The sequence below is a fragment of the Oncorhynchus keta genome, chromosome 32 (genome assembly GCF_023373465.1).
Source record: "Oncorhynchus keta strain PuntledgeMale-10-30-2019 chromosome 32, Oket_V2, whole genome shotgun sequence".
Taxonomy (NCBI): Eukaryota; Metazoa; Chordata; class Actinopteri; order Salmoniformes; family Salmonidae; genus Oncorhynchus; species Oncorhynchus keta.
The window spans coordinates 24,472,683-24,496,075 of record NC_068452.1 but is presented as its reverse complement, the minus strand read 5'-3'; the positions used below and the strand labels follow the sequence as shown (position 1 = coordinate 24,496,075).

Genomic DNA, 23,393 nt, shown 5'->3' with positions numbered 1-23,393 from the left:
ATGAGAAAACAAGTTCAGTGGGCAGTTGTGGTAGTGACGATATATCGTATCAACTATCGCAATATTATTTTACACCAAAGTTCTAAGTATTTGTCCTTCACAGCTGGTTCTCCATCTTCTTTTCAAACAGGGAGACTTTGTGTTTTCAGCACTTTTATCTCCATGACTGACCCAAGCTCGTTTTCCCTTGTACCTCCGCAGAAGACAAATGGTGAGCAATATGTTCGGAACATCAAAACACAATACAATCAAATCAGCTCCGTGTTTGGTTTGATGTTACTTAAAGGAGATTTTTAATAAAAAATAAAAAAACATTACTTCCATTGATTGTTAGCTTGTCAAATCAAATCAAATTGTGTTAGTCACATGCGCCAAATACAACAGGTAGAGTAGACCTTACTGTGAAATGCTTTCTTACGAGCCCCTAACCAACAATGCAGTTTAAAAAAATATGAATAAGAAATCAAAGTAACAAGTAATTAAAGAGCAGCAGTAAAATAACAATAGCGAGACTATATATACAGGGGGGTACAGGTACAGAGTCAATGTACGGGGGCACCGGTTAGTCGAGGTAATTGAGATAATATGTACATGAAGGTAGAGTTATTAAAGTGACTATGCATAGATATTAACAACAGAGAGTAGCAGCGGTGTAAAAGAGGGGGGGAGGACAATGCAAATAGTCTGGGGAGCCATTTGATTAGGTGTTCAGGAGTCTTATGGTTTGGGGGTAGAAGCTGTTTAGAAGCCTCTTGGACTTAGACTCTGGTACCGCTTGCCGTGCGGTAGCAGAGAGAACAGTCTATGACTGGGGTGGCTGGAGTCTTTGACCATTTTTAGGGCCTTCCTCTGACACCGCCTGTTATAGAGGTCCTGGATGGCAGGAAGCTTGGCCTCAGTGATGTACTGGGCCGTCCTTACTACCCTCTGTAGTGCCTTGCGGTCGGAGGCCGAGCAGTTGCCAAACCAGGCATTGGTGCTCTCGATGGTGCAGCTGTAGAACCTTTTGAGGATCTGAGGACCCATGACAAAATCTTTTTAGTTTCCTGAGGGGGAATAGGTTTTGTCGTGCCCTCTTCACGACTGTCTTGGTGTATTTGGACCATTCTAGTTTGTTGGTGATGTGGAAACCAAGGAACATGAAGCTCTCAACCTGCTCCACTACAGCCCCATGGATGAAAATGGGGGTGTGTTCAGTCCTCTTTTTCCTGTAGTCCACAATCATCTCTTTTGTCTTGATCACATTGAGGGAGAGGTTGTTGTCCTGGCACCACCCGGCCAGGTCTCTGACCTCCTCCATATAGGCTGTCTCGTTGTGGTCGGTGATCAGGCTGTTGTGTTATCGGCAAACTTAATGATGGTGTTGGAGTCATGCCTGGCCGTGCAGTCATGAGTGAACAGGAAGTACAGGAGGGGACTAAGCACGCACCCCCGATGGGCCCCTGTGTTGAGGATCAGCGTGACAGATGTGTTGTTACCTACCCTTACCACCTGGGGGTGGCCAGTCAGGAAGTCCAGGATCCAGTTGCAGAGGGAGGTGTTTAGTCCCAGGGTCCTTAGCTTATTGATGAGCTTTGAGGGCACTATGGTGTTGAAGGCTGAGCTGTAGTCAATGAATAGCATTCTCACATAGGTGTTCCTTTTGTCCAGGTGGAACAGGGCAGTGTGGAGTATAATAGAGATTGCATCATCTGTGGATCTGTTAGAGCGGTATGCAAATTGGAGTGGGTCTCTGGGATAATTCATGACTACAGACGTGAGTGCTACGGGTCAGGTAGTCATTTAGGCAGGTTACCTTAGTGTTCTTGGGCACAGGGACCATGGTAGTCTGCTTGAAACATGTTGGTATTACAGACTCGGACAGGGAGAGGTTGAAAATATCAGTGAAGACACTTGCCAGTTGGTCAGTGCATGCTCGCAGTACACGTCCTGGTAATCCCTCTGACCTTGTGAATGTTAACCTGTTTTAAGGTCTTACTCACATCGGCTGCGGAGTGCATGGTCACACAGTCTTCCGGAACAGCTGGTGCTCTCATGCATGTTTCAGTGTTATGTTCTTCGAAGCGAGCATAGAGGTAGTTTAGCTAGTCTGATAGGCTCCTGTCACTGGCCAGCTCTCGGCTGTGCTTCCCTTTGTAGTCTGCAATGGTTTGCAAGCTCTGCCACATCCATCATGGCCGATGTAGTACGATTCGATCTTAGTCCTGTATTGACGCTTTGCCGTTTGATGGTTCGTCGGAGGGCATAGCGGGATTTCTTATAAGCTTCCGGGTTAGAGTCCCACTCCTTGAAAACAGCAGCTCAAGCATTCAGCTCAGTGCGGATGTTGCCTATAATCCATGGCTTCTGGTTGGGGTATGTACGTACAGTCATTGTTGGGACGACGTCATCGATGCACTTATTAATGAAGCCAATGACTGATGTGGTGTACTCCTCAATGCCACCGGAGGAATCCAGGAACATTATTCCAGTCTGTGTTAGCAAAACAGTCCTGTAGCTTAGCATCGGCTTCATCTGACCACTTCCTTATTGAGCAAGTAACGGGTACTTCCTGCTATTTTCACTTGTAAGCAGGAATCAGGGGGATAGAATTATGGTCAGATTTGCCAAATGGAGGGTGAGGGAGAGCTTTGTATGCGTCTCTGTGTGTGACTAAAGGTGGTCCAGACTTTTTCCCCCCCTCTGGTTGCACATTTAACATGCTGCTAGAAATTTGGTAAGACGGATTTAAGTTTCTCTTCATTAATGTCCCCGGCTACAAGGAGCGCCGCCTCTGGGTGAGCGTTTTCCTGTTTGCTTATGGCTGAATACAGCTCATTGAGTGCCGTCTTAGTAGCAGCATCAGTCTATGGTGGTATGTGGACAGCTACGAAAAATACAGATGAAAACTCTCTAGGTAGATAGTGTGGTCTACAGCTTATCATGAGATACTCAACCTCAGGCGAGCAAAACCTTGAGACTTCCTTAGATATCGTGCAACAGCTATTATTTACAAAAAGACATAGTCTGCCGCCGTCTTACCAGCCGCCACTGTTCTATCCTGCCGATAAAGCGTATAGCCAGCCACCTGTATGTTGATAATGTCGTCGTTCAGCCACGACTCCGTGAAGCGTAAGATATTACAGCTTTGAATGTCCTGTTGGTAGTTTAATCTTCCACGTAGGACGACAATTTTATTTTCCAAAGATTGCACGTTTGCTCGTAGAAGTGGGGGTTTATTCGGTCGCCTACAAATTCTCAGAAGAATCTGGGTCTGTTCCCAGGAGAGCAGTATATCATTCACGTCGGGAGCCCGACTCGTTAAAGGAAAAAAGTCTGTAGCGGCTAAAGTTAGCTGAAGTTTGTAGTGGATGTTTAAAGAGAACTGAACTGTAGATTAGATTATCCTGGCCCATAGACTACTTTCAGTGCAAGGAACCAGGTTGTAAAATAGTTGTAAAACTCATTTAACCTCTTGCTCCTACCTGACACGCAGGCGTCCCATCTAGACATCTGGAAATGCAAATGCGCTACGCTAAATGCTAATAGTACTAGTTAAAACTCAAACGTTCATTAAAATTCACATGCAGGGTATTGAATTAAAGCTACACTCGTTGTGAATCCAGGCAACAAGTCAGATTTTTAAAATGCTTTTCGGCGAAAGCATGAGAAGCTATTATCTGATAGCATGTAACACCCCAAAAGACCCGCAGGGGACGTAAACAAAATAATTAGCATAGTCGGCGCTACACAAACCGCACAAATAAAATATAAAACATTCATTACCTTTGACCATCTTCTTTGTTGGCACTCCTAGATGTCCCATAATCACTATTGGGTCTTTTTTTCGATTAAATCGGTCCATATATAGCCTAGATATCGATCTATGAAGACTGTGTGATAAACGAAAAAAAATAGCGCCTTGTAACGTAATTTTTTAAAATTAAAAAAGTTGACGATAAACTTTCACAAAACACTTCAAAATACTTTTGTAATGCAACTTTAGGTATTAGTAAACGTTAATAAGCGATCAAATTGATCACGAGGCGATGTATATTCAATAGGGGTACGTCTGGAAATAATGTCCGGGTAAATCTCAACCAAAATATCCGGTCCGAGACCTGAAGAAATGGGCTGCCTCTTCTTCGTTTGACCAAGAAACAAAGCCTAGGCAAATGACAAGACTGTTGACATTGTGTGGAAGCTGTAGGAATTGCAATCTCGGCTCCAGGTCATTTGCTTTCCCATAGACAATCCATGCAAGTGGCGCATTGATATATTTTCCAATTTTCAGTGATCAGATTGTCCTGCGCTTTTCGATGAAACGCACGTTCTGTTATAGTCACAGCCGTGATTTAACCAGTTTTATAAACGTCTGAGTGTTTTCTATCCACACATACTAATCATATGCATATACTATATTCCTGGCATGAGCAGCAGGGCACTGAAATGTTGCGCGATTTTTAACAGAATGTTCGAAAAAGTAGGGGGTAGGAGTAACAGGTTAACGGGGTCAAATTGTAATAGAATAGTCCATTCCAAAAATGTCTTTATTCTAAAGTTAGTCATCTGGAGGAAATGGACAGATTTTCTTCCAGCAACAGAATGCCTCCAGCATGCTTTGAGAGTCGAGAAAGTTCAGTCTTTTACATTGATTCAAATGTTTGACTTTATTACTGTGCTGTAATGCTGCAAAGGCAGGCAAAGTAATACAATATACACCAGACCCATGAGAGAGACGGTGTGTGTGTGTGTGTGTGTGTGTGTGTGGGTCGGTGGGTGTGTGCGTGTGTGTGTGGGTGTGTGCCTGGACTGGAACATGTCCGGGCTTATTCCCTCTCTCTGGCTGATGGTCTATTACTAGTGCAGTCAAGAACAATTAGTCATTTTTTCTTTTCCTGAGAAGTGTGGCGTTATCGGTCCATTGCGTGTTTGCCCACCCAGTCTTCCGAACAGGGCTTTGAGCAGGGACATCTAATAACAGCTCTAAATCTCTCTGGCCATTTACTGATGCACTCTGTGCTAGATAGTTGGAGTTAGCAGACTCCCTCTACGAGAGAAGTACTGGGGAACTAGCTGATCAGAGAGAGTTCTGTGGGTAGGGTGCAGTTTATGAGATGAGATGTGTGCTTCCCGCGGACTGAGTGGCTGGTGTTTGTGGTGTCAGGGGCACAGCGGACTGGTTCGGGGTCAGTAAGGACGGCGATGCCACTCAGAAATGGCAGAGGAAGAGTCTGCGCCACTGCAGCATGCGCTATGGCCGTCTGAAGCCCCAGGTGATCCGGCAGATGGACCTGTCCAGTCAGGACAACATCTCTCTGACCAGCACCGAGACGCCCCCGCCCCTCTACGTACCCTCCTCAGCACACGCCTTTGGCATGCAGAAGGTATGATACCTCTGTCATCTATATATTTGGGTCATTATGCCTATAGTACTTTTGTACTTCAGTGAGGGTTTCATTGTGGATCTTGACAACATATGTTTGGATGTATCAATATTTGTCTCTTGTGGTACCCACCGTATTTTTTCAATTAGAATCTCGGTAGATTATTCGACCACAATCCAGTTTCACAATATACACTCAGTCCTAGATAGCCCGCTCCTAACCGATGTGTCTGTCATCTTCAGATCGTGGACCCGTTGGCGAGGGGGCGTGCGTTCCGTATGGTGGAGGAGGTGGACGGTTACAGCGTGCCCCAGACCCCCGTCACCCCCGGCGCCGCCTCCCTCTGCTCCTTCACCTCCTCCCGCTCAGGCCTCAACCGGCTGCCGCGGCGACGCAAGAGGGAGTCTGTCGCCAAGATGAGCTTCAGGGCAGCAGCAGCTCTGGTTAAGGTGAGCTTGCTGTGTGACGAGACATTCTATTGAAGGAAGTGATTCATTCTTTTAGAGACTGTCAGCTGCTAAAGCCCTCTACTATACTGTACACACAGATCCAAACCATACCCACCCAGTACCACTATGACCAAACTCTTCCCTTAATCGATAAGGTACCCTCGGTGAAACAGCATGGCCTGATCAGTTGTGTGGAATCAGTCGGCCTCCGGCGTTCTAGAACAACACCGAGTTCCATTGGGGGCGGACACATTTATTTTCGAAAGGAGACATTATCTCTGTGTTGTGTTGAGGGAGACCACTATGTGCTGTGTTGCATGTTCAAGAGCAGCAGTGCCGTGCTTAGGACTACTGTTATGAAAGAGCGTACCGTTTTGGAAGTGCAAGAGTGACGGGGAGGAATGAACGAACATGGCTCCACAAGCTCTGATATGCCTACTATGCATGTATTATAATTATGAGGTACTGTCCCCAACATTTTCTGACATGCAAAAATACACTCAACTCAATGTTAGTGTGTGTGTGTGTGTGTGTGTGTGTGTGTGTGTGTGTGTGTGTGTGTGTGTGTGTGTGTGTGTGTGTGTGTGTGTGTGTGTGTGTGTGTGTGTGTGTGTGTGTGTGTACCGGTCAGCTCCGTATCGTCCTGCTGTGCTAGGTGACAGCTTATAGTGTGTGTTGTGTTGTCATGTGTGTGTGTGCATCTCAGGGGCGCTCCCTGCGGGAAAACGCCACCCTGCGGCGGATGCAGAGACGCAGCTTCACCCCTGCCAGCTTCATGGAAGAGGACGTGGTGGACTTACCTGATGAGCTGGACACATCCTTCTTCGCCAGAGTAAGGACATGTCCTCGTCTACTCTGTAGTTAGAAACTAATTTCAGGCCTCCATCTAAAAGAGAACATACAGCACACCCTGGAGGTCTCTAACAGAGTTGCAGCCTGGGATAGAGTCTAAAGGCCTGTGATTGGCCGACCAGTTAGTGTGTGTTTTCATTAGGACCAGGAGTTCTTCCTAAACCATGTGTGAGCTGACCAGGGAACTCTCCTGTGCCTAGTTCCCACCCACTACTGTTCTCAGACCTGGCCTACCCCCTCCCAATCCCTCCCCCAGGACTATCTGATGCAGGAGGAGTTGTCCACGTACGCTGACGAGGTGTTTGAGTCTGAGTCGGACGCGGCTGTGATGGATGTGGTGCAGGAGGAGGGCAGTAAGCTGGACGAGACGGAGCTGACCGGCAGCGCTCTGGACAAGAGTGAACTGGAGAGGAGCCATCTCATGCTGTGAGTCAGGCACACCCATCATGACAACAAGTACACCAAAACATCTGAAATGACTAGAGTATCTTTGGTTTCCTGTCGCCAATATCCAATACACCAGAGCATCTCAGTGAACCATTCAGTTGTTATGACACAGTGTTCGGTTTAAAGAGAACCTACACTGTCCCCACAGGTGTTTCTGTGGTGGGTTCCTCTTTAAACTGGCTTTACCCCTCCTCTCTGTCTCCCCTCCCCTCCCAGGCCTCTGGAGCGAGGGTGGCGTAAGGCCAAAGAGGGAACCCCAGGACCGCCCAAGGTGCCCTTGCGGCAGGAGGTGGTGAGTGTGAACGGACAGCGACGGGGGCAGCGCATCGTTGTGCCCGTCAAGAAGCTGTTCGCCCGGGAGAAGAGGCCCTACGGGCTGGGCATGGTGGGGAAGCTCACCAACCGCACCTACCGCAAGCGCATCGACAGCTATGTGAAGAGGCAGATAGAGGACATGGATGACCATAGGTAATGGTCTCTATAAGTCCATGCTGAGGCTCAGCGTGTTTAATACATGAGACCATCGGTGTAGAGTAGAGCACTTCTGTGTTTAAACCGTTGTTTTCTAATATGGACATTGTGTTTCCATCAGGCCTTTCTTTACGTACTGGATCACCGTTGTCCACTTGCTGATCACCATCCTGGCTGTCTGCATCTATGGCATCGCCCCCGTGGGCTTCTCCCAGCACGAGACGGTTGATTCTGTGAGTACCACCTCACTTCCCTGGTCAAATCAAATCAAAGTTTATTGGTCGCGTACGCAGTTTAGCAGGTGTTATTGCGGGTGCAGTGAGATGCTTGTGTCACTAGCTCCTAACAGTGCAGTGAAATGCTTGTGTCACTAGCTCCTAACAGTGCAGTGAAATGCTTGTGTTACTAGCTCTTAACAGTGCAGTGAAATGCTTGTGTCACTAGCTCTTAACAGTGCAGTGAAATGCTTGTGTCACTAGCTCCTAACAGTGCAGTGAAATGCTTGTGTCACTAGCTCCGAACAGTGCAGTGAAATGCTTGTGTCACTAGCTCTGAACAGTGCAGTGAAATGCTTGTGTCACTAGCTCCTAACAGTGCAGTGAAATGCTTGTGTCACTAGCTCCGAACAGTGCAGTGAAATGCTTGTGTCACTAGCTCCTAACAGTGCAGTGAGATGCTTGTGTCACTAGCTCCTAACAGTGCAGTGAAATGCTTGTGTCACTAGCTCCTAACAGTGCAGTGAAATGCTTGTGTCACTAGCTCCTAACAGTGCAGTGAAATGCTTGTGTCACTAGCTCCTAACAGTGCAGTGAAATGCTTGTGTCACTAGCTCCTAACAGTGCAGTGAAATGCTTGTGTTACTAGCTCCTAACAATGCAGTGAAATGCTTGTGCCCCTAGCTCCTAACAGTGCAGTGAAATGCTTGTGTCACTAGCTCCTAACAGTGCAGTGAAATGCTTGTGTCACTAGCTCCTAACAGTGCAGTGAAATGCTTGTGTCACTAGCTCCGAACAGTGCAGTGAAAAGCTTGTGTCACTAGCTCCGAACAGTGCAGTGAAAAGCTTGTGTCACTAGCTCCGAACAGTGCAGTGAAAAGCTTGTGTCACTAGCTCCTAGCAGTGCAGTGAAAAGCTTGTGTCACTAGCTCCGAACAGTGCAGTGAAAAGCTTGTGTCACTAGCTCCTAACAGTGCAGTGAAAAGCTTGTGTCACTAGCTCCTAACAGTGCAGTGAAAAGCTTGTGTCACTAGCTCCTAACAGTGCAGTGAAAAGCTTGTGTCACTAGCTCCTAACAGTGCAGTGAAAAGCTTGTGTCACTAGCTCCGAACAGTGCAGTGAAAAGCTTGTGTCACTAGCTCCTAACAGTGCAGTGAGATGCTTGTGTCACTAGCTCCTAACAGTGCAGTGAAAAGCTTGTGTCACTAGCTCCGAACAGTGCAGTGAAAAGCTTGTGTCACTAGCTCCTAACAGTGCAGTGAGATGCTTGTGTCACTAGCTCCTAACCGTGCAGTAAAATTTCAATCAAATAATCCTAAACTAAAATCAAGAAACGTCTGAACGAATCATTACAGCTTTACAATGGCCTTACAGTCGTTATGACCTTCTATTCCATCCTTCCAGGATCTACTTGAAATGTGAAATGTTTTCCTCCACAGGTTCTAAGAAACAAAGGTGTATATGAAAATGTCAAGTTTGTACAACAAGAGAACTTCTGGGTCGGGCCCAGTTCAGTAAGCACATTCACATTGCTCCCCTTTTGTTCATTCAAACATTCTGTTCCAGGACCAGATATGTCCGATCCTTTCAGTTTGGAAGGTACTTATGTGAGCGCTTTAACTAGGCCTGATAAAGGGATGGTGTTCTATGTGTCTATTCCTGACTGTCTGCATGCCATCTGTCTCCCTCGTTAGGAGGCTCTGATCCACCTGGGGGCCAAGTACTCTCCCTGCATGCGTCAGGACCAGCAGGTGCACGACCTGATCCGGGACAAGAGAGACATAGAGAGAGACTCTGCCTGCTGTGTGCGCAACGACCGCTCCGGCTGTCTACAGACCTCAGAGGAGGAGTGTTCGGTGAGTCGTGAGTCCCTGAGTCGACCTATTCTCTCTCGCTCTCTCTCTCTCACACTCTTTTGTACGCTACCTCCACGAAAGAGCTATTCAGGGGTCAATATTTGTTCCTTTCGATCTTTGTTTTGCCTCAGAGTACTCTGGCCGTGTGGGTGAAGTGGCCTGGTCATCCCAGCACCCCTCAGCTGGAGGGCAGAGACAGGCAGTACGGCTCAGTGTGCCATCAGGACCCCCGGTGAGAGAACCACTCTGACATTCAGCAGTACGCCGTCACACTCCTCATGCTACTGTTGTTGCACTGTGTGCTTATTGGGACCACGGACTGAACTGTGTATCCATACTAATATTTCATCAATATTTTTCACCCCACAACAGGATTTGTCTCGAGCCAGCATCGGTGGCACCGCATGAATGGCCTGACGACATCACCATGTGGCCAGTGAGTATTGTGTAACCCCGTTGGTCACGATGAGAGGGTGAGAGGTCAGAGGACCTGTCAATCAGTCAGTGTCTCCTTGTTACCTCTGGCTGTGTTTTTAGGTTTGCACCAGGTACAACACAGGGAACCACACCAACCTGCCTCACATAGACTGCACCATCACAGGCCGGCCCTGCTGCATCGGCACAAAAGGGAGGTGAGGAGAGCCTACATACAAAACCAAACATGCAAACATTCACGCCAGACACCACACACACATTCCTGGGAGTATATTTACGATAGACACTGGTGTTGATTTGCCTGTGTCTGTGGTACATGTAGATGGATGCTTAAACAAGGCAGGGGGCTGCATCTCAATAATCTACATGGACTTCCTCTCCCCTCTTGCCTTCATCTGCACTGATCTGGTAAAGCAGCAATATGTAGTGGTCACCATGTGTCTTGTTCATGACCTATCAGTGCACATGAAGGGGAGGAGTCAAGGGAGTGTGTGGCCACGAGGTCATCCTGTGGTTCTCCCGTTCCTCAGGTGTGAGATCACGTCCAGGGAGTATTGTGACTTCATGAAGGGCTACTTCCACGAGGAGGCTACTCTCTGCTCCCAAGTAAGTAAACATCTCTCTACTCAATGAATATCGGACTATTACGTTGCGTAAGGATATTGCCAAGTCATCTTCAGTGGCTGGCTCGTATGATGGATACGATAGCCCGGGTCCTACAAAAGACATAATGTGGACCATAACCCCGGCCCCGTTCCGACTAGGTTAATGAGACAGGCTGAGTCGGAGGCAGCCGTTGAGGAGCAGAGGAAGACCTAAGCTGTCAGAGTGGATAGTGTTTAATCACCATACAGGGTGCCACACAATACCCTACTGAGTAGGCAAACTGTCCTCACTGTAATCCCCTCTGCTCTGAGCTACAGAATATCCAGGGCACAAGTAAATATATTCACACGGAAGGCTCTTCATTATAAACAGGATGTATTCATTCCACAATATGTGTCAAATGAAAATCCATCCTCTACTACTGGTACTTGCAGCGACATGTTTGTCTTAGAACAGCATGGCAGTAAAATAAGTTATTGTAAATCCGGTGGGTATCTGTATGCTAGTGTGTGTGTGTGTGTGTGTGTGTGTGTGTGTGTGTGTGTGTGTGTGTGTGTGTGTGTGTGTGTGTGTGTGTGTGTGTGTGTGTACAGAGACAAAGAGAGAGATGGTGTCCTGTAGGTGATGTATTCTACCTCCTCCCCCAGGTTCACTGCATGGATGATGTGTGTGGCCTGCTGCCTTTCCTCAACCCAGAGATCCCAGACCAGTTCTACAGACTGTGGCTCTCTCTCTTCCTGCACGCTGGGTAAGTGGCTGCCTGCCTCTGCCATTTCATCACAAATCCTCTGTCCATCTTAGCGGCATTTAATACATTCGACCGGTACTGTGCTGTTAGACATCCCTGGAGCAGCTGTATTATAATGAGGCAGAAGGGTGGCCTACGATTCGTTCCATTGGGTGACCAATTATGTGTCCTCTCACTGATTCATTATGTGTCATGTACACTTTCTCCAATAACTCCTTCTTCAAGCGCCTCATTAATGTCTTTGACTTCTTCTGTCAGAATGTCAGTGGTCCCACAGCGCAGATGTCATGAGCCTATATTAGTAGAAGGAGCTGAGTGTGTACACTAACGTGCCACTCGGGGGAAGAGGAGGGAGCAGAGTAGCAGTCCTCCATCTCTCTGCTGCCTCTTATCTGTCTCCTCTCTCTCTCCTCTCTCTCTCCTCTCTCTCCTCTCTCTCTCCTCTCTCTCTCTCCTCTCTCTCCTCTCTCTCTCCTCTCTCTCTCCTCTCTCTCGTCTCTCTCCTCTCTCCTCTCTCTCTCGTCTCTCTCCTCTCTCTATCTCCTATCTCTCTTCTCTCTCCTCTCTCTCCTCTCTCTCTCTCTCCTCTCTCTTCTGTCTCCTCTCTCTCCTCTGTCTCCTCTCTCTCCTCTCTCTCCTCTGTCTCCTCTGTCTCCTCTCTCCTCTCTCTCTCTCTCTCTCTCTCTCCTCTCTCTCTCTCCTCTCTCTCTCTCCTCTCTCTCCTCTCTCTCTCCTCTCTCTTCTCTCTTCTCTCTCTCTCTCTCTCTCTCTCTCTCTCCTCTCTCTCCTCTCCTCCCCGGGGTAATTGAAGGAAATGTCCTCTCTGCAGGCAGTAGCCCTCATTAGGCCTGAGGAGATAGACAGACAGCAGAGACATATTGATGCTGGATAAACTAGAGATCTCTGGTTGGCTGGCTGTGGAGGTAGGTGTCTTCTCACAGCAGCCGGATTAGCTGGATCCCTCCATCACATGCAGAGGACATACTCTTACATTCACACGCATACACGATGTAGGATCCTTCGCATCATGGTGTAGCGTGTCTTTCTGTCCCCCTGTAGGATCCTTCACTGCATGGTGTAACATGTCTTTCTGTCCCCCTGTAGGATCCTTCACTGCGTGGTGTAACGTGTCTTTCTGTCCCCCTGTAGGATCCTTCACTGCATGGTGTAACATGTCTTTCTGTCCCCCTGTAGGATCCTTCACTGCGTGGTGTAACGTGTCTTTCTGTCCCCCTGTAGGATCCTTCACTGCATGGTGTAACATGTCTTTCTGTCCCCCTGTAGGATCCTTCACTGCGTGGTGTAACGTGTCTTTCTGTCCCCCTGTAGGATCCTTCACTGCGTGGTGTAACGTGTCTTTCTGTCCCCCTGTAGGATCCTTCACTGCGTGGTGTAACGTGTCTTTCTGTCACCCTGTAGGATCCTTCACTGCATGGTGTCAGTGTGCTTCCAGATGACCATCCTGAGAGACCTGGAGAAGCTGGCAGGCTGGCTGAGGATCTCCATCGTATACATCCTGTCTGGCATCACCGGCAACCTAGCCAGCGCCATCTTCCTGCCCTACAGAGCAGAGGTCTCCCCCATAACACACACTAACACACACACCTCAATATGTAGGCTTCAATTTGGACAGCTCAGAACACATGACTGGTAATAGTGTCAGATGAGACAGGCTAGATGTATGGTTCAGACTGGGGGGTCTTTCATTGTTTTGTGCAGCTCATAGAATGTGTCTAATAGAGTGTGTCTAGGTGCTGAGTATTTCTATGTTGACCTTTTCCACTGACTGACCGGTCCCTCTCTCTTCCCCTCCCTCCGTCAGGTGGGTCCGGCAGGCTCCCAGTTTGGCATCCTGGCCTGCCTGTTTGTGGAGCTGTTCCAGAGCTGGCAGATCTTGGCCCAGCCGTGGCGGGCCTTCATCAAGCTGCTGTGTGTGGTGCTCTTCCTCTTCGCCTTCGGCCTGCTGCCCTGGATCGACAACTTTGCCCACATCTTTGGCTTCATCTCTGGCTTCTTCTTGTCCTTCGCCTTCCTGCCCTACATCAGCTTCGGACGCATGGACATGTACCGCAAGCGGCTGCAGATCATCGTCTTCCTGGTGGTGTTCTTGGGGCTGTTCGCCGGCCTCGTGGTGCTTTTCTCTGTGTACCCCATCAAGTGTGACTGGTGTGAACTGCTCACCTGCATCCCCTTCACAGACAAGTTCTGTGAGAAGTATGACCTCAACGCCCACCTCCACTGAGGAGTGGGAAGGTAGCGCCAGAGGAGGGGCGTCAGATCAAGAGGCATCGATTGGCAGGTGTTATCAACCAATCCTTGTCTCTGTTCTGCCCTATAGTGTGGCTAAAGAGGAGGGGGGTCCTGTGCGGAGCTCCCTCTCCTCTGGCTCTGTGAACTGAACTCTGATGACAATATGCTTGTGTTTTTTACTCGGGCTGTCTGTATGAATAAGTAGGAATGCCACTGCACTCGTCATGAGGACTTGCATTAATCACATTCTTTTCACCCCCCCACACACACACACCATTTTCTCTCCTCCACTGACCAATGAGAGAAGGGTATGGTCTATCCCCTTATCTAAGCCCTTCACACATTTCTCTCTCTCTTCACGTATAAGGCAGGGTTTGGAGGAGTCATCACTGGTACAATAGACAGAAGGACATATTTCTGTATGTTTTTCAAATTTTAAATTTTTCAATTTTTATTTTCATGTTTTTAAACACTCACAATCCAGGAGTAGGTTTTGTAATTATTCAGACAACCTCTCAAAACAACCAGGGACAAACAAATCAGACATTAATACCTTTGGTGCCTTGCTGATAAATGTACCAACTACTGCCATATTTTTTGTTACAATACGTTGAGCACTCAAATGCTATCCTTTTATTGGTTTGTTGCTTCTTAAGAAGTAATGATGGATGGAAACAAGGTAGTGTTTTAGCTACCTATCTACTCATATGTAACCGAATACAACAGTAAAAAACAAAAACGAGAAAAGAAATCCGTCAGTGAAGTCTGTCTGATTTTCTGTGGTGACTGATGCTGTCCTTTACTTTCAGACATGAACATTCGTTAGCGTTCGCTAACAGTCGGCTTTGTTGAAGGCACCACTGTTTTCGTGATGTATGTGAATGTTAAAGGGAGTATGAGGAGCTATAAAATCAGTGGCATCGTTTCCCTTTGTTGCCTTCATAGTGTTAATACGACAAGATGAGCAACAGCCAAAGAGTTCAACACACTAGAGGACTAATAGGGTTTAGACAAATAAAATGGTATTTACATCACACTCAGAGAACTCAATAATAGTAGTATCTCAGTAACAGTATCTCAATAACAATAGTAGAGTTAGTATCTCAATAACAATAGTAGTATTAGTAGTATTAATAGTATAGTAGTATTAATAGTAGTATTAGTAGTAATACAAACCTCAAACAAGAATAGTACTACAAAGTACGATTTGTGGCAAGGAACATTTAATTTAAATACTCTCAAAACGAAGCATAATTACAATGAAGAATGTTGGGACTGCAAAATTCGAACTTTGATAATTCAATGACGCATACACAAAGTATGCAGAAACTCGACATTGCATCTCAAACATATTCTGATTCAGTCTTCTATCAGTAACAATTTGTTTTTCTTTCTGTTGCTGTTTTCTAAGAAAACCCATTCTTGTCCCCTTCATGCGATGGTGCATGTCCCCTCTCTATGTTGCAGGGGGTCGGGATGCTGTCTGTGAGGCACTGAAAGATGGTGTCTCGGAGCCTGCTGGTGCTGCAGCTGAGATTGATGGGGCAGTGCCTTCTCTCATGGAGCACCTGTGGTTGCAACCTGGTCTCAGAGCATTTCATATGATTCTGTATGTAAATCTGAGATAATCCATTTAGTATGATATTACGATTTACAATTCGTATTATATGTTCAGAATTTGCAAAACATACAATATATTAGGATTTTACCAAACGTGTAATATGTTGCAAATTCTAGCTAGTTGGCTAATGTTAGCTAGGTTAGGGGTTAGGGTTAAGTTTATGAGTTAAGTTAAAGTGTTAAGGTTAGGGTTAGGTTTAGGGGAAGATTAGCTAAAAGGTTTAAGGTTAGAGTTACATGAAAGGTTAGCTAAACGTGAAGGGTTTGCTTAAAGGGTTAAGGTTAGGCTTAGGGGAAGTTTAGGATAGCATGCTCAGTAGTTGCAAAGTAGCTAAAAAGTAGTACGTCGTTGAAAAGTTGCTAATGTTGTCCGTGAGGAGATTTGAACTCGCAATCTTTGCTAGATGTTCGTTTTACATGCCCACCCTCCTTAAGTAACCATCTGTCTTATGTAACCACACCAAATGTAACCTATCATACTAAATGGAGTGTCTCGAATTTACGTACAGAATATTATGAAATGCTCTGAGACCAGGTTGGTGCGTGGATCTGTCTGTCTGCTATAGTGTGGTCTGGACGGTCACCTGTGATGACCAGAGTCTATGTTTACATGGTGGATGAGTTCCAGTGCTAGGATTGATGTGATTATGAGCGAGGTGGTGATGGCCGGCAGTGACTAGCAGCCGCTGTTCCGCCGTGCGTAGGCTGCTCCGCCGATATGGTACTCCATCTCCTGGAAGATGAGGTTGGGCACGGTGATGGCAGAAGGACCCTTTTCCTTGAAGCCTGCCTTCTGGTAGAAGGGCACCAGGAACTCCTCACAGACCAGCAGGGCCCTCCGGAGGCCTGGCACACATCGCAGGTACTGCAGGTAGCGCCACAGCAGGATGGAACCTTTACCCTGCTGGCGAGCGTGGCGGTGTACAGACAGTACATGGATGTGCACTGCCGAGGTTTCTGGGATATGTTGGGTCATGGCCTCCTGGGGTAGGGAAAGGCAAAGGTAGGGTTAATGACCAGGTATGATCAGAGTAAAAACATGTATTTTATTGATGGTTACCTTTCAGATTATGAAAAAAATATGTCTGTTTTTTGGGGGGCAAAACAATTCCAAATATGCAATGGAGGTAGCTACTGGAAATTGTGGTGTCTGTCTCACCTGCTCCAGTCTCTCTTTTCCCCAGCCTGAGCCGATGATGAACGCCACCAGCTGGCCCTCTTCAAACCAGCCCAAGGAGAGCTCCGGACACTGACTTAGGAAGTTCAGCACCTCGTCAAGAGTGAGTGGACACTCACCAGACACAGAGACGAATGCTGGTGGGAGGAAAGACAGATGAAGCATCTTGGAAGATTAACAAACAAACCAGGGATTACAGGCTGCTTGTTCTCTTGTCACAGTGTATTGATGTCATTCACAATCCATTTTTTGGGACAAAAATCTGTGATAAAAACACATTTGGTGGTATTATGGCATTGTTTAGTTTCCTGAGCTATTTATATAGTGGAGACTGACAGCTATTGTCATTATGTGTTAGAAATGATAAGATAAATGTGCATTTTGTTAAGACCCAAAAGCCTCTCTAGTCCAACAAATCCTATACAATCAACATTTTCTGAGTAACCAGTAGAATCTGGAGATATTCCTACCTTCTCTCTCGATCTCGAACACGCTGATGGCGTCCTGTGGGGTCAGGTTCCTGAACTCGCTGGCGGGGAGCGTGTGGCGTCTCTGGGTTTGCGGAATGACCCCACCAACCGGGGTCCTGGTGTAGAAGGGCTTGAGGAATGGAGAGCGGCTGACCTGATGTGTCATGATGGTCAGTTCCTGGGCTGGTGAATAATAACGATGAAACAGTCTCTGTCCTGTCTCTACAAGTATAGCAGCTCTCTTCCCAGTCTTCTGTTGTAGAGACGACTGTAGATATTTTCTTGGTTATAGATGTTGGTTTCCTCTCGACCGTTTTTGTTGTTGTTCCAGAGTGGTTTGATGATGATAATAGTCTTTGAATATCCAACACTAAAAACACATCTGAGGTTATCTTGCTCTGTGCTTTCTATCTGTCAACTGACTAGTCTTTCTCCTCACCAGTAGAATAGTACCTGTCCTTTTGTCTCAACACCTCCACTGCAAGCACTTACCCTCCCTGATCTCCTTCTCTTGCTATCTCGCTCTTATTGGCCCATCCCCTGATCTGTCAAAGTGGTCCTTCCAAAGAGGGGATCACTGTCTGGGCACGTGAGGTGGACAATTCACCAAATCTGGTGACAAGCATGTTTATGCATAGCAGTGTCTGGGTTAAAGGAAACCATTGAACTCTGTGATATCCATTATATTAGTTATTGATTCATTCATTCTCTTCAGTGTTCATTTTGTTCAGGGTTTTCTTAGAAAACTCAATTGAAGGCCAGTTTTTAATATGTTGTCCCTTTCATTGCACTGTTATTACATCCATTCACAAAGAAATCCATCAAGTTCACAGTTCACACTTTCAAGCCCCATACTGTATGTAAGGGCTACTTATATCACCATTATATGATATACTAAAACATGATGAGTGAAACCTCTGTGTAGGCTTTCAAGAGTTCTGAAGCCTTCATTAATCTTTTGAAGTTAAAGCTCAAAGTGTGACCAAGATCACCAAGGGTTTTTGTCTCTCACATCGATGATGTCATTTTGGCACGCTTAACGTCAGCGCCCACGTCGTCCTTTCTGGACGGCTCTCATGTTTCCCGGGCTCGTGCTACAATATACCCACGCTTGTATGTCGTGGATCTGGTCCAGGGTGTGTGCACGTAGCAAAGCTAGCCGATATACTGTAGCTCACATTGTGTTGACACGTGGGGGGCCCTTGGGGGTGTGTTTTGGAGACGGTGGCGGAAAGGGCTGTAGCGTGGCTTCTGGCTTACTTGCGTGATAGGCATGTGTGTGTAGTTCCAAGGGCATGTGGGCTTTCACTGTAACAAACCCAGAGAGAAAGAGTGGATTGGGTGGATTGCTGTAAGGCTGATGTCATGGCTTAGAGGTTTAGCTCACCTGCTAATTAATGAGAATGAAAGCAGCCTGTTTGCTGGGCTGCCTGGAGGAGAGTAAACCTGTTTATATCTACTGGGCCTGGAGGAACGGGGTAGGATGAGTAGGTTACAGAATGACTACTCTTGATGTCACTACTCAGACAACTGAACAGATTTGTAGTCAAATAAAGTAATATGATCATATATGATAATGTCATTTATGTAGCACTATGCGAGTTATTTATGTTGATCATATATGTAGCACTATGCGAGTTATTTATGTTGATCATATATGTAGCACTATGCGAGTTATTTATGTTGATCATATATGTAGCACTATGCTAGTTCACTATGTTGATCATATATGTAGCACTATGCTAGTTATTTATGTTGATCATATATGTAGCACTATGCGAGTTATTTATGTTGATCATATATGTAGCACTATGCGAGTTATTTATGTTGATCATATATGTAGCACTATGCTAGTTCACTATGTTGATCATATATGTAGCACTATGCTAGTTATTTATGTTGATCATATATGTAGCACTATGCTAGTTATTTATGTTGATCATATATGTAGCACTATGCTAGTTATTTATGTTGATAATATATGTAGCACTATGCGAGTTATTTATGTTGATCATATATGTAGCACTATGCTAGTTATTTATGTTGATCATATATGTAGCACTATGCTAGTTCACTATGTTGATCATATATGTAGCACTATGCTAGTTATTTATGTTGATCATATATGTAGCACTATGCTAGTTATTTATGTTGATCATATATGTAGCACTATGCTAGTTATTTATGTTGATCATATATGTAGCACTATGCTAGTTCACTATGTTGATCATATATGTAGCACTATGCTAGTTATTTATGTTGATCATATATGTAGCACTATGCTAGTTATTTATGTTGATCATATATGTAGCACTATGCTAGTTATTTATGTTGATCATATATGTAGCACTATGCTAGTTATTTATGTTGATCATATATGTAGCACTATGCTAGTTATTTATGTTGATAATATATGTAGCACTATGCGAGTTATTTATGTTGATCATATATGTAGCACTATGCTATTTCACTATGTTGATCATATATGTAGCACTATGCTAGTTATTTATGTTGATCATATATGTAGCACTATGCGAGTTCACTATGGTGATCATATACAGTTGAAGTTGGAAGTTTACATACACTTAGGTTGGAGTCAGTAAAACTTGTTTTTCAACCACTCCATACATTTCTTCTTAACAAAATATTGTTTTGGCAAGTCGATTAGGACGTCTACTTTGTACATGACACAAGTCATTTTTCCAGAGGCGAAAGAAACGCACTCCTATTTAGGCGAGGTGCTGGCTAGCGGAGTGGAACACTTAAAAAAATAAAGGAGAGCCGCACACTCTGGGAGCTCAGATGTCCATCAGATGTCCATCCGACAGACAAGCTGTCTTCATCAGGGTACAAGTCATTTTTCCAACAATTGTTTACAGACAGATTATTTCACTTATAATTCACTGTATCACAATTCCAGTTGGTCAGAAGTTTACATACACTAAGTTGACTGTGCCTTTAAACAGCTTGGAAAATTCCAGAAATTGGCTTTAGAAGCTTCTGATAGGCAAATTGACTGCGATTGAGTCAACTGGAGGTGTACCTGTGGATGTATTTCAAGGCCTACCTTCAAACGCAGTGCCTTTTTGCTTGACATCATGGGAAAATCAGAGAAATAATTGTAGACCTCCACAAGTCTGGTTCATTCTTGGGAGCAATTTCCAAACGCCTGAAGATACCACATTCATCTGTAGAAACAATAGTATGCAAGTATAAACACCATGGGACCACTCAGCCGTCAGACCGCTCAGGAAGGAGACGCGTTCTGTCTCCTAGAGATGAACGTACTTTGGTGCGAAAAGTGCAAATCAATCCCAGAACAACATCAAAGGACCTTGTGAAGATGCTGGAGGAAACAGGTACAAAAGTATTTATATCCACAGTAAAACAAGTCCTATATCGACATAACCTGAAAGAGGCTCCAAGATACTTGCAAGCTGAAGAACACTATCCCAACCATGAAGTAAGGGGGTGGCAGCATCATGTTGTGGGGGTGCTTTGCAGCAGGAGGGACTGGTGCACTTCACAAAATAGATGGCATCATGAGGTAGGGAAATGATGTGGATATATTGAAGCAACATCTCAAGGCATCAGTCAGGAAGTTAAAGTTTGGTCGCAAATGGGTCTTCCAAATGGACAATGACCCCAAGCATACTTCCAAAGTTGTGGCAAAATGGCTTATGGCCAACAAAGTCAAGGTTTTGGAGTGGTCATCACAAAGCCCTGACCTCAATCCTATAGAAAATTTGTGAGCAGAACTGAAAAAGTGTGTGCGAGCAAGGAGGCCTCCAAACCTGACTCAGTTACACCAGCTCTGTCAGGAGGAATGGGCCAAAATGTACCCAACTTATTGTAGGAAGCTGGTGGAAGGCTACCTGAAATGTTTGACCCAAGTTAAACAATATAAAGGAAATGCTACCAAATACTAATTGAGTGTATGTAAACTTCTGACCCACTCTGACCCACTGGGAATGTGATGAAAGAAATAAAAGCTGAAATAAATCATTCTTTCTCATTCTTAAAATAAAGTGGTTGTCACGCCTTGGTCATTGTATTTTGTGTTTTCGTTATATATTTGTTCAGGCCAGGGTGTGACATGGGTTTATATATTGTATTTTCGTATTGGGGTTTGTAGTATTTGGGATTGCGGCTGAGTAGGGGTGTTGTATAGGCTTGGCTGCCTGAGGCGGTTCTCAATCAGAGTCAGGTGATTCTCGTTGTCTCTGATTGGGAACCGTATTTAGGTAGCCTGAGTTTCACTGTGTATTTCGTGGGTGATTGTTCCTGTCTCTGTGTAGTTTCACCAGATAGGATGTAATAGGTTTCACGTTCCGTTTGTTGTTTTGTATTTTGTATATTACGTTATTTTCATGTATCGTCATTTCATTCATTAAAGAACACGAGTAACAACCACACTGCATTTCGGTCCGACTCTCTTTCTACAAACGAAGAACGACGTTACAGTGGTGATCCAAACTGACCTAAAACAGGGAATTTGTACTTGGATTAAATGTCAGGAATTGTGAAAAACTGAGTTTAAATGTATTTGGCTAAGGTGTAGGTAAACTTCTGACCCACTCTGACCCACTGGGAATGTGATTAAATAAATAAAAGCTGAAATAAATAATTCTCTCTCATTCTTAAAATTAAGTGGTGATCCTAACTGACCTAAAACAGGGAATTTGTACTCGGATTAAATGTCAGGAATTGTGAAAAACTGAGTTTAAATGTATTTGGCTAAGGTGTATGTAAACTTCCGACTTTAACTGTATGTAGCACTATGCTAGTTATTTATGGTGATAATTTATGTAGCACTAAAAAACATGTACAGTATGTAGAACTATGCTAGTTATTTATGGTCATCATTTATGTAGCACTAAAAAACATGTAGAGTATGTAGAACTATGCTAGTTATTTATGGTGATAATTTATGTAGCACTATGCTAGTTATTTATGGTGATCATTTATGTAGCACTAAAAACATGTACAGTATGTAGAACTATGCTAGTTATTTATGGTCATCATTTATGTAGCACTAAAAAACATGTAGAGTATGTAGCACTATGCTAGTTATTTATGGTGATCATTTATGTTAGCACTATGCTAGTTATTTATGGTGATCATTTATGTAGCACTATGCTAGTTATTTATGGCGATCATTTATGTAGCACTATGCTAGTTATTTATGGCGATCATTTATGTTAGCACTATGCTAGTTATTTATGGTGATCATTAATGTGATATTTATTTTGTGCTGTATGCAGCTAATCCACATGTAGAATATTATATTTTATTTTTATGGAGTAATTGATCATTTTACTGTTACATTTCTACCAGGGCCATCTGTAAGGTGCAGCTTTTGTCTGTTAGTTTCGAAATATTGAGATTGCCAGATTAATTGTAAAATGGCAGCATTTCTTCACATAGTGACTGAAATGGACATTAATCCCCAAAACAATATTCCTTGAGTAGTTTACAGAAAGCCAATAATATTATGAGAAAGCTAAATAATGTCACGCCGCCCATTCCTTATCAGTTATTAGTATAGCCTTTCATTACTTGTCATAATGTTTACATTAAGATGATATTGTAGACAACAAGAGAACTTTGCCCATGTCAACATTACTTTTTTTTAAAGATAACCAACCCCCCCCCCCCACCATAGCCTTATCCACACAGGCTTAGCAAAGCCATAATAGCTTTAACACCACTGAATGTGGAGTAACTCGGCTCTGTAGACCACTGTTCTACCAAAAAGCATTGTCTGTAGGATTACTTTAGAAACGGATGGTGAAATCTCTATTTCCAGCCAACAGCTGCGTCTTTCCAAGACAGTCACAATGAGAAAATCTCCACTTGTTGGGCTCACTGGATATTAGGCCTAGAGCGTATGCACGGATTCTGTTTTTTTTATGATGGCGTGATTGTTTTGGGATCCACCTAAAGCTCTTGTCTTCCTAATCTCACTAGTTTGCTTGAAAAGGAAAAAGGAGAGGAGAGTAGGGTCTCACTGTTGTTGTCAGGAAGGTAATTATCTCAAAGAGCACTCAAACCTCTGAGCTGCAGCTTCTAGCCAGTTTAAATGAGAGTTGAGGAGGAAATTATGCTGTGGTGACGTGCAATGGGGGTTTGGGAGGGCATATCAGGTTCTCACCTCCTATATGTTTTCCATGTGACATCATGTCCTTGTTTGTTAGTGTCCAATGTTTTGGATTACACTCCTATAAAAGACTCCATCTTACAAAGTTGTTGACGAATATCATTATATTCCTAAATACTTTGATAACCTAAAATCATGGATCCCTGGATCAGGATGTGACAATACTTTCAAGAAGTAATGACAGAATAATAAGAACACTATAATGTAGTGTTACAGAATGTTCTGTGTGTTTGTGTGTGTGAATTTGTGTTTGTGTACACTACCGTTCAAA

At 44.7% G+C, this 23,393-nt stretch overlaps 2 protein-coding genes across 4 annotated transcripts in view; one reads left to right on the top strand and one right to left on the bottom strand.

The window, feature by feature from the left end:
- Positions 1-14,448, top strand: part of LOC118365785 (inactive rhomboid protein 1-like) — a 54,734-nt gene extending 40,286 nt beyond the window's left edge. For 2 of the 3 annotated variants that reach the window (XM_052490998.1, XM_052490999.1), the window contains 15 exons: positions 5,147-5,366; positions 5,609-5,815; positions 6,522-6,647; positions 6,924-7,093; positions 7,331-7,582; positions 7,707-7,818; positions 9,240-9,314; positions 9,495-9,656; positions 9,788-9,888; positions 10,029-10,092; positions 10,194-10,288; positions 10,622-10,697; positions 11,345-11,445; positions 12,865-13,018; positions 13,268-14,448. In XM_052490998.1, coding sequence (XP_052346958.1) covers positions 5,147-5,366; positions 5,609-5,815; positions 6,522-6,647; positions 6,924-7,093; positions 7,331-7,582; positions 7,707-7,818; positions 9,240-9,314; positions 9,495-9,656; positions 9,788-9,888; positions 10,029-10,092; positions 10,194-10,288; positions 10,622-10,697; positions 11,345-11,445; positions 12,865-13,018; positions 13,268-13,687 — 2,335 coding nt within the window. In that variant the 3' untranslated portion in view covers positions 13,688-14,448. Of the gene's footprint in view, positions 1-5,146; positions 5,367-5,608; positions 5,816-6,521; positions 6,648-6,923; positions 7,094-7,330; positions 7,583-7,706; positions 7,819-9,239; positions 9,315-9,494; positions 9,657-9,787; positions 9,889-10,028; positions 10,093-10,193; positions 10,289-10,621; positions 10,698-11,344; positions 11,446-12,684; positions 12,722-12,864; positions 13,019-13,267 lie in introns of those variants that run through there. The other variant, XM_052491000.1, reaches the window with a different exon arrangement.
- A 327-nt stretch (positions 14,449-14,775) lies between these two features.
- On the bottom strand, positions 14,776-17,128 carry LOC118365364 (serotonin N-acetyltransferase). The gene is made up of 3 exons (XM_035747523.2): positions 16,963-17,128; positions 16,475-16,629; positions 14,776-16,297 (listed from the first exon to the last, which is right to left on the bottom strand). The coding sequence occupies exons 1-3, from the start codon at positions 17,126-17,128 to the stop codon at positions 15,992-15,994; spliced, it is 627 nt and encodes a 208-aa protein (XP_035603416.1). The 3' UTR covers positions 14,776-15,991.
- Positions 17,129-23,393: the final 6,265 nt, after the last annotated feature.

Excerpts from the sequence above, each read along its gene's own strand:
- LOC118365364 (XM_035747523.2), bottom strand. The coding sequence starts at position 17,128 with ATGACACATCAGGTCAGCCGCTCTCCATTCCTCAAGCCCTTCTACACC. Across the intron at positions 16,630-16,962 it reads GTTCGAGATCGAGAGAGAAG|CATTCGTCTCTGTGTCTGGT; the intron begins GTAGGAATATCT and ends TCCTCCCACCAG. Across the intron at positions 16,298-16,474 it reads GAAAAGAGAGACTGGAGCAG|GAGGCCATGACCCAACATAT; the intron begins GTGAGACAGACA and ends TCCCTACCCCAG.